This window comes from Citrus sinensis, chromosome 3 (assembly GCF_022201045.2).
Source record: "Citrus sinensis cultivar Valencia sweet orange chromosome 3, DVS_A1.0, whole genome shotgun sequence".
In the NCBI taxonomy this organism is placed as follows: Eukaryota; Viridiplantae; Streptophyta; class Magnoliopsida; order Sapindales; family Rutaceae; genus Citrus; species Citrus sinensis.
In genome coordinates this window covers 21689316-21703441 of record NC_068558.1, presented here as the reverse complement: position 1 = coordinate 21703441, position 14126 = coordinate 21689316, and the positions used below count along the sequence as shown (strand labels likewise).

General features: G+C 36.8%; 1 protein-coding gene across 1 annotated transcript; it reads right to left on the bottom strand.

Annotated features, from left to right (window-relative positions):
• Positions 1-4898: 4898 nt before the first annotated feature.
• LOC102625432 (hypothetical protein) lies at positions 4899-5529 on the bottom strand. Its single transcript, XM_006494551.3, has one exon. It carries the CDS (start codon positions 5392-5394, stop codon positions 5032-5034), a length of 363 nt encoding a protein of 120 aa, XP_006494614.2. The 5' UTR covers positions 5395-5529; the 3' UTR covers positions 4899-5031.
• Between the last annotated feature and the right edge of the window lie 8597 nt (positions 5530-14126).

The following is a 14126-nucleotide window of genomic DNA, read 5'->3' as shown; positions in this document are numbered from 1 at the left end:
TCATTTTATTTATTGCTTCTCAAAATTCTAAGGTTGAATTTTAAAAATTACAAGAATTTTAATTTTTTTGTTAATTTAATTAGTATTTAATGGATTAATTTATTTATAATTGATTAGATTGATAAAATACAATAATTTTTTAGTTGATTGAAATTTATGTTCATTTAATTATATATACACCCTCTCAATCAAGAAGTTATTAATTTATTGATTAAATTAATAGTTTTTATATTCTCTCAATATAATTAATCTGTAGATACTTTATTGCATACCCATAAACCTAGGGATGACAAATAAATTCAGATCCGGCCCGCATCCGCAAGGATCTGAAAGATTCGGATCCGGAAAAATTCAGATCCGCATGTTAAAAAATGCGGATTCGGATGTAATAAATTAGAATCCGCAGGGATCCGAATCCGAATCTGGATGCAAATGCATCCGAAAAACCGGATATTCGGATCTGGTTAATATAATCTGGATCCGCATGTTAAAAAATGCGGATCCGGATGTAATAAATTAGAATCCGCACAAATCTGAATCCAAATCCGGATGCATCGATCTGAGTAGGCCGTTGTCATTACACGCCTCGCCGTTGTCAAATCGTCGCCACCATGTCACCATCTACCTCACGGCCTCACCTAAGCCTCGTGTGCAAGCCTCGATCTAAGTCGATTGTTGTCGCTACATGCCTTGCCGTCGTCAAATCCTCGCCGTCGTCGAATCCTCCTAGTCGTCGAAGCCTCGCCTGAGCACGCCGTTGTTGCTGTTGTCCAAGGCTCGCCTGTCACCTGATTGGATCTTTCTTTTGTTTCCATTTTTTTGGTATTATTAATTACATGGCATTTTTTCCCAGTTAATGATTTGGTATTTTGGTTGATTGTTTGATTGTAGTTAATGAGTTCAACCTAATGTAACATGATTAAACTTCAAAATTTTACCGGCTCAATTTAATTTTCTTTGCTGATTCAATTTAGTTTAATTTTGAATAATTTTCTTTATTGATTCGTTTAATCACTTCAATTAAATGCATTAATTTTCAATATAATGTAAATTTTTTATAGGTTCTAGGTTGTTTAATTAGGTTTTGGGATTAGGTTTCAATATATTGTTGAATTTTTAAATTATATTTTTAATTATTAAATTTACTTTTTGTGGATCCGGATATTCGGGATATTCGCCCGCAACCCAGACGGATATTACCCGCATCTAGATCCATAAAAAAATTACGGATATAGATCCAAATCCAGATATAAAAATGTCAATCCGAATCCAGATTTTACCATCCCTACATTAACCTATACTTCTCAAAATAGGAGTAGCGTTTCAAGTGACTCCGTGATTTGAGGGTATTGCGTTACTTCATAGATTCATTAAGTTTCTTTAAAAAAAAAAAAAAAAATTAGGCAACGATGTGCTATTCTTGCGGGTGTGCTTTCTACTCTCCTATTTGTGATATATTGTAGTTTGTAGGCCTTGTAAACACTTATGACTTGAAGGCTAATTAATTTTATCTAGACAAAAAAATTTATAATATCTTTTTTTTTTAAAGCTAAATTAATTTTATCTCGTACTTCTATGATAAAAAGACAAAAAAATTATAATATCTTTACTATTTTTGTCAAAATTATTATTTACAAATCATATTTATCACACAATATCAACTTTGATTTTGTAGTTATAATTTTTTTTCTACTATTGTAGTTTAAAAGGGACAACACTTCAATATCAAATAAGGCATCAACTGAGTATATTTTTAATTCTAGGTAAATATAAGAAAAATAACAATAAAACAACAAATTCTTGTACAAACTTATTTTATACAAATTGGCATAAATTTACCGGAGAAACTGCACCACAGGGATTTTCAAATGTCTCCTTCCAAGTTTCAAATCCCCAAAAAATATTTGACACCAAAACAAACCAAAAAGGTCACACTGGTATTTTCTTTCTATAAAGCTATGGAAGGCCAGCTTCCAGTCTCAAGGATTCTTCACAAACTTAGAATTTCAACGAAACATATTAAATGATTTGTTCTAGTTGTATGCTTCACTAACCTTTTAAAGAACAAAAAGAAAAAAACTTCTCCTAATCTTCCCAATCAGTCCTTTATACACTTCCACATACAAAGCTTTATATATGTAACCATAGTTCACCATTAATGCTCTGCTTCCCGAAACATTATGCCTGCAAGCTAGACCCCACATACTGTTTTCAGAAAATGAGGAAAATACTGCTTTACAAGCCTTCAACCTTCTTAACATGATAATTATCTCCATCCTAGCAACCTTTGTAAACATCATCTTTTAATTCATCCTAATGGTTGCTTTATTGATGCAATGATTGACATCAACAACGAAAAAGTAGGTTGGCAAACTTCATGATTTGATCCTGAAACAAGTAACTTCACCTCTTTTAGATCAGAATTCTCTCCCAACTAGCTAGTTTGTTCTCCCAAAGCTAGATCATAGAACCACATTGAAGCAACACTAGCCATACAATTTAACAAAAGGCTTATCTAGCTTTAACAACCTTCCAACCCCAAGCTGCTACCAAGGTACCCCAAAAGAAATGCCTTAATATTTACCTAAATTGACAATTAGGACTGAAACCACCCAGGAAAAAATATTAAAACAAAAGAAAGTAAAGAAACAAGAGGACAAATTTAAAAGAACCTAAGTTCCTAGGCCTCCATGTAACAAGATGTAACATTTACTGCAAGTTAAAAAGTAGCACCATGATCTATCCTTCTCTCACAAAGTTACATTAACCCTAAAATAGAACCTCCCTCTTTGCTTTGAGAAGGATTCTAATATATATCCCTAAGCACTCAGTACAAACCTGTAGACTAACCCTACAAAAAATCATAATATCAATTAACATACATGTAAGAGCAATAAATTGAGTATCTCAACTTTCCACAGCAGCCGATGCAGACAAGTCATTAAAACACTACAGATATCCAATGCAGACAAGTCATTGAAACACTATAAATATCCAATGGAGACAAGTCATTAAGACACTACAAATATCCTTCTTTGTAAGATCTCGATGCAACTGTAACATCCAATTTACAATCCAGCCAGTCCAGGTACCCGAACAACTACATACTTATGACTCATTTTCCAACTAATTACAATCTTCCATGCAATAGAAGAGAATACCAAAGATCCATTCTTAGTCCCCAAGCTTGTGTTTCCAAATACAATTCCCCTGAAACCCACTTATTTCTTCCCACATTTCCATGTCCTCAGATAATTCTAGCCCATCCAATCTACATCTTTGATGTGTCATTTAACTAGTTATCAAATATATAACAGAATATAGCATTAGTTTTCCTTCCTTCAACAACAAAACTCTAGGCACCATATAGATTGAGATTTGATCCTTTGGAAATAAAACATAATTAAAGTCCTCCATAAGCTGGGAGCTGGATGTGGGATAAAATTTGATGAAGAGCCTAGAGTATTAAAACGAGAATTAGTGAAGATTTGCCTAAGCACCCATGTCTAATGTACTGACCCTTAGAGAAAGCACCGAATTTTTCAAAGTTTGAAATTGCTTTGAATGTGCATGCTGTGGGACCTGAATATATAACAAGAAGAGCCTAGGGCAGTTTTTACAAGTTAAAACTAATCGAACAACATGCTTTACAGAATAAACAGTAAGCAAGTAAAAATGAACAAGATAAATAAACCTTAAAATCCCAGGGAACAGTCACTACATATGCAACAATGCGTCTCACCATACGATGCGCCAGCAGCTCAGAAAATCACCACCATACATCCTTTCCTAAACAAAGTTGCGTGGCTCCATACATAGTTTTCTCAGGAAGTCGCTCAATAAGTATTAATAAGCTAAATTACAGATATTATATATCTTGTATCTCATAATACCAAAACAAAGTTTCTGTTGCAACCATTTCAAGCAACAAAAAAGGTTTCTAGAGGCCATCTATTTCTAAGGTATATTGAATCACAGATTGGTCAAGAGGCTTGACTCACATCAAGAAGCAGTGGGACATCAAGCACAACTTTTCCTTCATAAAATAATTAACTACTATCTATAGCATATTAGGGGCTTTCATAGAATAAGACCAATTATGAATGATTGGCCTCCGCAAGTTGATGAATCCAAGCTTCTAGGTTCAAAACAATTCAAACCACTAAGAGATGGTTTTTTAAATTTTATGATTATTGAGATATAGTTTTATCTAAAACAGGTTCCAAGACTCCTATATTTTCTTCATTTAACTCACACGGGTTTTCAGGAATGGTTATAAGGGCACGCCAAACCTTGCACAGGGGTGGATGGGCATACTTTGTACAGTATTGTATAGCTTTTGCATCACCTCTCTTGGTATTTGCTTCATCTTTTATACAACTTTCAATTTCATATGAAAATGAATGATATCTGTCCTCCACGTTGTGAAACTATTCCAACCATCTAAACGGCATCTTTTAAACAAGAGATTAACTGGTTAACAAACATATTAAAGAATCTTGCATTGCTCTTCCTTTCCATCAGCAACATAGCTCTTGAGACTTGATTCACAAGAATAAAACACGAACTTGAGTAAGAAAGCTAAAATTATAGAAGTCCCCCATAAGGCTCTTAAGGAAGGCTAAGAAACAAAGTTTAATGCACTAAGCAAGCTTCAGACAGGCACCTAACTATATGCAGTAGCATCTTAAGAATTGGTCATTAACAAGCGATGAAATAGATAACTAAACTAGCATCCTCAGGAATTGGTCATTAATATCTTAAGAATCACATACAATAGTGGACAAATCAGACGTCGAAGAATAAAACATCCCACCAAACACTAACTGTTTGCAAAATTTAATCTAAAAAGATATAATTTAAAATTAGTTGTTATCTAAAGTTTAATCTAAAAGGAAGAATATAAATTGCAACTATATATATGATTTTTCTTGATTGTGAGAAACCCTAAAACAGCAACATTAATAAAAATAAGACATAGTAGTAGAAGATTGATCCAAAATGAGGGAAGCAACAACATACATACAGAAATCATTTACAGTAACGATCAGCCTTCTTCTTGACGCGATCATCAAGAGCATCTTCGACAGTTTTGAAGTTGCTGAATTTCGGATCGTAACCAAACTTCTTGGTCTCGACGGGAAATAGCTCCTCGTACTTCATGTTTTTGGCTGCGTCGATACTGTAAATCTTTCCTGCTTCGTTGTTATTATTATTATTATTATTATTATCAGCAGCAGCATCCACGATGGACGGTTGAGATTCGTCGTCCTCGATGTTGTTTTTTTTCTTATGCTTCTGTTTCTTCTTCTTCTCTATGGATTTGCGAGTTGCAAGAGTTCCATCTTTGAAGGTCAGCCTTCCTGATTTCGCTCGCTCGTACGGATCTGACATCGTTTATGTATTTGATTGATTATGCAATTTGCTCTATTCTATGTAATTTTTGAGTTTTTCTTGTGTATAATTTCAATAATTTCTCTTCGGCTGTGCGTACTGGCTGTGGCAGTGGCACCGCCTCTTGGACATCTCATCGTTAGTCCTGATATAATTTTTTAAATAGAATTTTTTGAAGTTATATTATAAAAGGGGTGAAATAAAAATTATTAAATATGAGAATAATATTTTAAATAAATTTTTTTTGTTTGGAAAAATTTAAAATTTGATTTTTTGTCAATAAAGATAAAATGATTTATTTAATTTTTACAATTTTTATTTTAAAAACAATCAAATAGTAATAAAAAAAATTATGTTGAATGTCACCCCTGGCCATTTATTGTACTAATAAATGAGGTTAGTAAGTAGCGTTCAATGTTAGAAGTAATATTAACCTCATTCACCTTTTTGTTGCGACAAATCTAATCGATTGTTAAATTGTTGTGAATTTGCTGCCATGTTTACTATCAAACTTTTTTGCTACCAAAGATGTCTTGTCCATCGAAGCTCCACCATTGATAGCATCAATCATGCTTCTTTCCAATGGCAAAATTCTTCATAAAAGTATTAAATTAGAAGTTGCTCACCAATTTGATAATGAGGGCAAGATCCACATAGCTTCTTTAATCTTCCCAACACTCATGCAAACTCTCTCTAATGTTTTGTCTTATGTCACATATCTCTTTTGTAATGTTTGTGGCCTTAGATAAAGGAAAATACTTCTCAAGAAAAAGTTTCTTCATTGTATTCCATGTGGTGATGTTACTAAATCGTAGATGATAAAGCCACTCATTTTCAGTGTCTATTAAAGAGAATGAAAAAGAGGCTAATCAATACAAATGCTAAAATTAGAAAAAAAAAAAAATAACCAATCAATTAGGACAAAATAATCCCCATGCCAAAATTGATAAGCAATGAAGCATTGCCTTAAAAGTTATCATTATTAAGTACAGAGGCAAGCAAAGGTCATTCCTACGGAGGATTGTTCTCAATTAACAAGTTATTAATACAAACCACACAAGACACATAAACCAATCAACAACAAAGATTGAATTAAAAACCCTATCTAGACTTTAAAAAATTAACTCAAACTTTCGAGATTTACAAAGGACACACTAACAAACATGGACACAAAATTTAGGGGAATATGGAGTCGATTTGCTACGTGAACTAAACTAAAGAATTTAAAACAAAAAATTTGAAATTGTAGAAAATTGTTTTAAAGATGTTAAATTATAGGGCAAAATATGGTTAAAGAATCATTCTACACCAGTATAATCATCATTCACTTTGTTTTGAAACCAACAACCCTAAAATAACTACAAGCTCAATTATCTTGATCTTTCCATATTTGGCTATCAAGTAAAACAAGCTCTTTACTTAATCTCTTTTCAAGAAACAGTCCAGAACAAGCTTTCTAGATTTAATTTAATGAAAGCATTATAATCAAGAAAAATACTGGCTGAATCAACAAACAAATGCACTAGCTTGGTTTATTTATCTTGAATTATATTCCACATGTAATCAAACAAAAATATCCCATAATCATGATCAAAATTTGCCACTTAGGTTTAGTTCTTTGACAATTATGGATCAAAATCCTTAAAGTGGCAATCAAATCATCTTCAAATTCATCTAGTTGCCCACTGAAACAAACAAGATAGCAATTCTTGATCATTAAAATAAGCGAAATATAATTTTTTTTAGAGAAAGATGAAGAAATTCTGATTCAGAAACTTTGTAAATAAAAATCCATGTCTATGGTTTTGAAATCAACCCTAACGAATAAAAAGCCAACTCACACATTCCTAAATTATTGGATATTAAATCCATTAAAGAAAAATAGACAAATGACAAGAGAAATGAAAGCTTACTGATTGAATTCTAGCTATGATAGCAAGTCTTCTCTCTAATTTGCCCACTTCTTTCTTCCTTATGTTCTTACTTCACCCAAAAACACCGAATACCAAAGGGTGGAAAGGATGACACACAGGGCGAACTGTAGTGGTTTTTATCTGATTAGTGGTGATAACACTGTTTTCTAATGCATAGGATCCTCGAAGAGGCAAGTGTAAAGCACACTTAGTGTATGTGTCGAAATGAATGATGATGATAGTCTTTTCCTTTTCTTATCAGGATTTCAAGAAAACAGGGAAGGAGATTAGCAAGCCATGAATTTGTACAAGAAACTACTTCAAACTTTCTTATTTTTTCAATAAAAGACTCTTCCCTTTATATATAGGAAGAAACTAAGAAAACGACAAACTTTTTTGACAAGAGCCCGACAAACACACATGGGCTAAATTAAAAGTTGGTACAATTATTACAAGAGCAAAAGTCAAAAAGTAACCACTTTATTGACAAGAGCCCAACAAACACACATGGGCTAAAGTAAAAGTCAAAAAACAACCACAATTATTACAACATTTTTTAAAGTGCGAGCTTAAAGAAAAAGCTTGGAGATGTTTTTTCAAAAGCTATGAGATGGAGACAAGTTGTCTACATCACTGTCTACTTCATCAAACAGGGACATAGGTTGTCGTGTTGGAGGAATTATTAGAAGAGTTGTCACGGGAGTTGACAAGTGTCTTGTTTGGTGGGGCAGAAGAGCTTGATGCAAGGTGAGTGCTTGGAGTCTTTTGCGAAATTTCTGGAAAGGAGAGGAGAGACATGAATTCTTCCTAAAGGTCTTGAGAGTCTTGGAATAAAATGTTTGTGTAGTCCGGTCTTTCTTCCTTTATGATGATTCCGCTGGTGGGTGGAGTATGCTTACACCAGGTGGAGGTAATATGAGAATTTCATGTTGAGGACCTTGTGAGGTGTGCTGGATGGGCATTGAAGGCGGTTGGTAATGGTTGATATCAAAGAGGAAATTTCTTAAGGCTTAAACAATAGTGGGATCATGTTTTAGGAGAGAAGAAGTGGGCAAGGCTTTCCATTCATAGAGCTAATTCTGAGTCCAAAATAGGTTGGTGACATGATGTTGAAAATAAGGACGGTGGATGATGAAGACTGATGTAAACTGACTGGCTTCACTTGTTGGAATTAAGTAAAGGTGATTCTGGTGGTGAATGCGGGTGAGTTCTTTTCTCTACCAAGGGATGGGAGAAAACCACTCAAGAAGAGTCCATACTAGAGAACTAGCATTCTCAGGAGTGTCGAGATGTTGGCGCATTACTTGGACTGGAAATACTAGTGTTGTCGCATAGAGAACCGTTATACACCATATGTATCACAGCTCATCTTCAGAGATGTCCTTAAACGGACTGACTGAAAGACTTGTCAAAAACAAATAGTCAGGATGAAATTGCATGAAACTATCAGGACTGGTTTGGTGGACTCTAAACATATAACGATAGACAAATTTCTGGGCAAAGTCTTTAATCTGGTTAAGAGCGGTGAAGGTAAGATTTAAAAGAAAGGATTTCTGGATAAGAGCTTGGTTAGGTAAAGAGGTCGTCATGGCTATGGCAAGAAAGTATGTCTGAGAGGTGATGGGTGAGATTTTGTGCTGTCTGGACAAGAGATTAGGGATGAGGTTTTGATTTTCCTTTATGTGTTTTACTGAGAAGTCATATTGGGAAAACCAGTTTTTCAATCTCAGTAGCCGTTTATCAAGGAGGGCTCGGTTTTTACATTCAAGGATCTTGGGGAATGAAGAATTGTCAAGACGGATGTGGAACTGATGACCAATCAGATAGAATTCAAATTTTTTAATTCCATACTGAACAGCCAAGATCTCTTTATATATCACATGGTAGTGCTTCTCGGAGTCTTTGAATTGTCCGCTAGCATGGGCACAAAAAAGTTCTTTGCCATCTATCAATTCAAGTAAAATGGCACCCCAGTATTCGTCGCTAGCATCAGTTTGGAGAATTCTTTAACCAGTGGATGGAATCTTTAAAGCTGGTGGATTTTGAGAGATCAGCTTTAGGTGTTGGACAGCAGATGTTTGATCAGGAACCCAAAGGGGGGACTTTTTCTTCAACATTTTAGACAGCTGGCTTGTATGGACAGATACATGTGGCAGGAAATCCAGGAGATAATTGATTATCCCGAGGAATTGTTGGATCTGATTTTTGGTCAGGTGCTCATCTGGAAAGTGTAACAATTCTTGTGCTATGTGGGGACCTGGACGATAGTACCCATCTTTAAGGTTCATGCCAAGAAACTTAATTGTGGAGTGACGTAGGGTGCTTTTCTTTTCAGAAAGCATAATACCGTGGGATTCCACTAGGGCGAGGAAGTGGTCCAACAATTTTTGGTGAGTCACGTGGTCTTTGGAACATAAGAGGATGTCGTCAATATAGACCAGTGTGTGATGGAGGATTGGCTCAAAGATTTTGGCATAGCTTTTTGAAAAAGAGAAGGGGCCACCTTTAAGCGAAATGGCATGACAGTTCACTGATAATGGCCATTGGGTATCCAAAAAGCAATTTTATGTCTATCACTAGGATCAATGCCTAATTGCCAAAACCCTACCTTAAGGTCAAATTTTGAGAATAGCTTTGCATCATGGAGGTGGACGAACAAAGATTGGATTTTGGGTAAAGGAAACTTGTCATCTTGAAGAAAACAATTTAAAGGTTGGTAATCAATGACAAGTCTCTTCTTTTTTTGAATGATTTCGAATCGTTTTTCCACATTGAATGCTTGACACGCCCAGTCTAATTTGGTGGGTTCAATGAGAACTTATTGGAGGAGGTCTGAACACTCTTGTTGAGCCAATTTGAGATCTGTAGGAGACATACCTGGATGTGTGGCTTTGGTAGGATTAACATCTTTGTTAAGCTTGAAGGGAAGCTTAATGAAGAATTGAGTATTTTTCCAGAGAGGGTTTGAATGACTAAAATCGGTATGGGATTCTGGACAAAATGGGAGAAATTTTTTTATGTAAGTTGGGTATGATGGTGTAGTCTCTGAAAGTTTATACAGACATAAGATTTTTGTATATGGCTTGAATTGTCTTTTGTAGGAGACTCTTACAGCTGTGATCTGCAGTCTTTTGGATAAGGCCAAGAGATCAAAGCCAATCAGTAAATCCTTATCTGGAAGCTCTCAGCTAATAATCTTTGACCATATGACACAATTTGGAAAGATTTGTACCCCAATGGGAGCCTTAATGATAAGGCTGGTTTGAAAGATCTGGCCATCTACAGTTATGAAATTTTCAATATGTTTTACCCAGCAATCTGAAGGGAGGATTGAAGGGTGTAACATACTTTTCTAAGCACTAGTGTCTATGAATCCAATGACAAAGATGGGTTTATGGAATTTTGAAGGGAGAATATAGGCTGAGATTGAGGGTATGGATATTGGAGACTGAACAACAGATGCTCGGAGAATGTGGACCATGTCGATTATCTGGACCTTTTCTAAGTCAGAGGTAGAATCTGTATCTATCTCTTCGAGAGCAAAGATTGTTTCTTCATTGGCACTCTCTTATTCTGAAAACAAGGACTCAATATCATCATGGGCAGAGATGACAAAGGAGGTTTGTAAATGATGGAGAAGACGATTGGACTTTACTCGAATTGATAGATGGCAAAGAACCTTTTTGTGCCCATGCCAGCGGACAATTCAAAGACTCCGAGAAGCACTACCATGTGATATATAAAGAGATCTTGGTTGTTAAGTATGGAATTAAAAAATTCGAGTTCCATCTGACTGGTCATCATTTCCATATCCGTTTTGACAATTCTTCGTTCCCAAAGATCCTTGAATTTAAAAACCGAACCCTCCCTGATAAACAGCTACTGAGATTGAAAAATTGGTTTTCCCAATATGACTTCTCAGTAAAACACATAAAGGGAAATCAAAACCTCATCCCTGATCTCTTGTCCAGACTGCACAAAATCTCACCCATCACCTCTCAGACATATTTTCCTGTCATAGCCATGACGACCTCTTTACCTAACTAAGCTCTTATCCAGAAATCCTTTCCTTTAAATCTTACCTTCACTACTCTTCACCAGATCAAAGACTTTGCCCAGAAATTTGTCTATCACTATATGTTTAGAGTCCACCAAACCAGTCCTAATAGTTTCATGCAATTTCATCCTGACTGTTTGTTTTTGACAAGTCTTTCAGTCAGTCCGTTTAAGGACATCTCCGAAGATGAGCTGTGGTACATATGGTGTATAACGGTGCTCAAACTTGATATGGCCAAGGCGTATGACAAAATTTCTTGGTCATTTATCATTAAGAAGTTAAGGACTTTTGGTTTTTCAGAGCAGTGGGTGTCGCTGATTCGCAGAGCCATTTTTGGCCCCTGGTTCTCAGTGTTATTCAATGCGGTTAGCCATGGTTTTTTCCAATCTCAGTGCGGTCTTAGGCTGTGTGATCCCCTCTCAGCGAGTTTATTTATCATTACAGCTGAGTTTCTGTCACGGGGATTGGACTATTTGTATGCTCGTCTTCCATCAATTCGGTACTCTACGGTCGCTCATGTGCATATCTCCCATTTGAGCTTCGCAGATGATATAGTCATTTTTACAAATGGGAGTCGATCAAGCCTTAGGCAACTCATGGATTCCTCCATCATTATAAGGTAGTTTCTAGACAACAGGTTAGTCAGGCCATGAGTAGTTTTTATCTAGGGAGATCGACCTCTGCCTCGCGCAAGTCTATTGTGCATACTATCACTGGTTTTCAGCATAGACGACTCCCCCTCACTTATCTTGGGTCCTCGGTTTTCATAGGAGGCATCAAGATAACCTACTTTGATGAGATTATCCAGAGAGTCAAAAACAAAATCTTTGGGTGACCAAGAGTTTGCTCTCCTTCGGAGGGAAGCTAGTTTTGATACGACATGTGTTGTCCTCTATTCCCATACATTTACTACATGTTCTTCCACCTTCAGTGACCATTGTGCAACACTTAGAGAGACTTTTTACTCGGTTTATTTAGGGTGACTTGGAGACTCAGAGGTGAATTCATTGGTGTCGATGGACGACAATCTGCTTCTGGATTGATGAGGGCGGCTTGGGTTTTCGCTCCTTAGACAACCTTGCTGAAGCTTTCAAGCTTAAGCTTTGGTGGCGTTTTCGAGAGCAGCACTTTTTTTGGGCTTCTTTTTTGAAATCAAAGTATTGCAGGCGAGAACACCTGAGTCTGATTCAGTTTCGCTATCCTGCTTCACCTCTGTGGCGTAGACTTTGCTCCATCGGAGTTCTGTCGAGCCCCATGTACGCTGGCTACTAGGCTGTAGAGAGTGCAGTTTTTGGTATGATTGCTGGATGGGCTCATGCCCCTTGGTTTCTTATAATGCTGCAGCGGCCTCTTCGGTTCCTGTTTTCTTTTTCTGATAGGGTACAGTTTGGGATAGGGGTAAGCTTCAGCCTACCCTTCCTCCATCGATAGTTGAGCAGATCGTGACCATTCCTATTACCAGCAGCGATCCGGATTTAATCAGATGGGATCATTCATCTGATGGTTCTTTTTAGTTGCGATCAACTTGGGAGTTAGTATGTCACTCCAGACCTCTAGATGAAGTGTTGGGTATTATTTGGCAGAGGCATATCCCCTCCCGAGTTTCCTTTTTTTCTTTGAAGGCTTCTCTATGGGTTCTTGGCCATTGATGATGCTATGTGCTCTAGGGTTTCTTTATAATTTCTCGGTGTTTTTGTGGTAGGGCTGCTGAGACATCCAGGCACTTATTCCTTGATTGTCTGCAGGTTCATAAGATCTAGGATTATTTTTTACGTTTACTTGGTCTACAACACTTTATTTTTATATCCCCTCATGCACTACTTCGCCACTGAAGGCGATGTGCTCCTTCCCAGAACCATATTCGAGTTGTCCTTCCTTGTTTCATTCTCTAGCACGTGTGGAAGGCTTGAAATGCTTACAGATTTGATTCAATGGAATTTTCAGTAAATGCAGTCATTTTTTGAGTAGTTTCAGATCTTAAGCTGACCAGCTTTGCTTTCGGTTTTAAAACATCCCAACTGCGCGGCATCTTGGATAGTAGATTAGTGGAGGGATGGCGTGTTGTTACACTGCTTAGGAGACCACTTCGGCTGATTTCTTAGATTCGACCACCTCCGGGGGTAGTGAAGTTGACATTGGATGAGTGCTCTAGGGGAAACCCAGGTATGGCTGCTTCAGGGGGCATTTTACGTGACTCCCGGGGAGAGCTCTTATCGTATGATCCTTTACGCAGAGCTTATGGCTGTTCATGAGGGCTTAGAGCTTGCAACTCACCTTGGCCATTCTATATTGGAGGTAGAATCGGACTCTGCTACTATAGTCGCATGGATTTGGTCTGATTGCCAGGTGTCGTGGGATTACACATACCACTTGCAACGTGTCCGTAGTATGGCTTCTTCAACTAATATCTTGGTCCGTCATGTATTCCGAGAGGCTACTTCTGCTGCTGATTTTCTAGCCAATTGGATTTGTTCTCATAAGGTGCATTATCGGTTTATGAGCCCTAGGGACATTCCTGCTGGTTTACATAGCATTCTTCATCTAGATGCGCATACAGTTCCGCATATCAGGCGTATGCAGTTCTGCATATCAGGCGCTAGCTTGACTTTTCTTTTATGGCTTTTCGGCTATGTTATACTTGTTTTTCAGTTTCTCTATGAGGTATTGGTCTTTGTCCCCCTCCTTTTTACTTGTATCATTTTTGGATTTATATTACAGGTAAGGGTCCTGCCTAAACCCCCCACCATTCTGGTGGTTTTAAA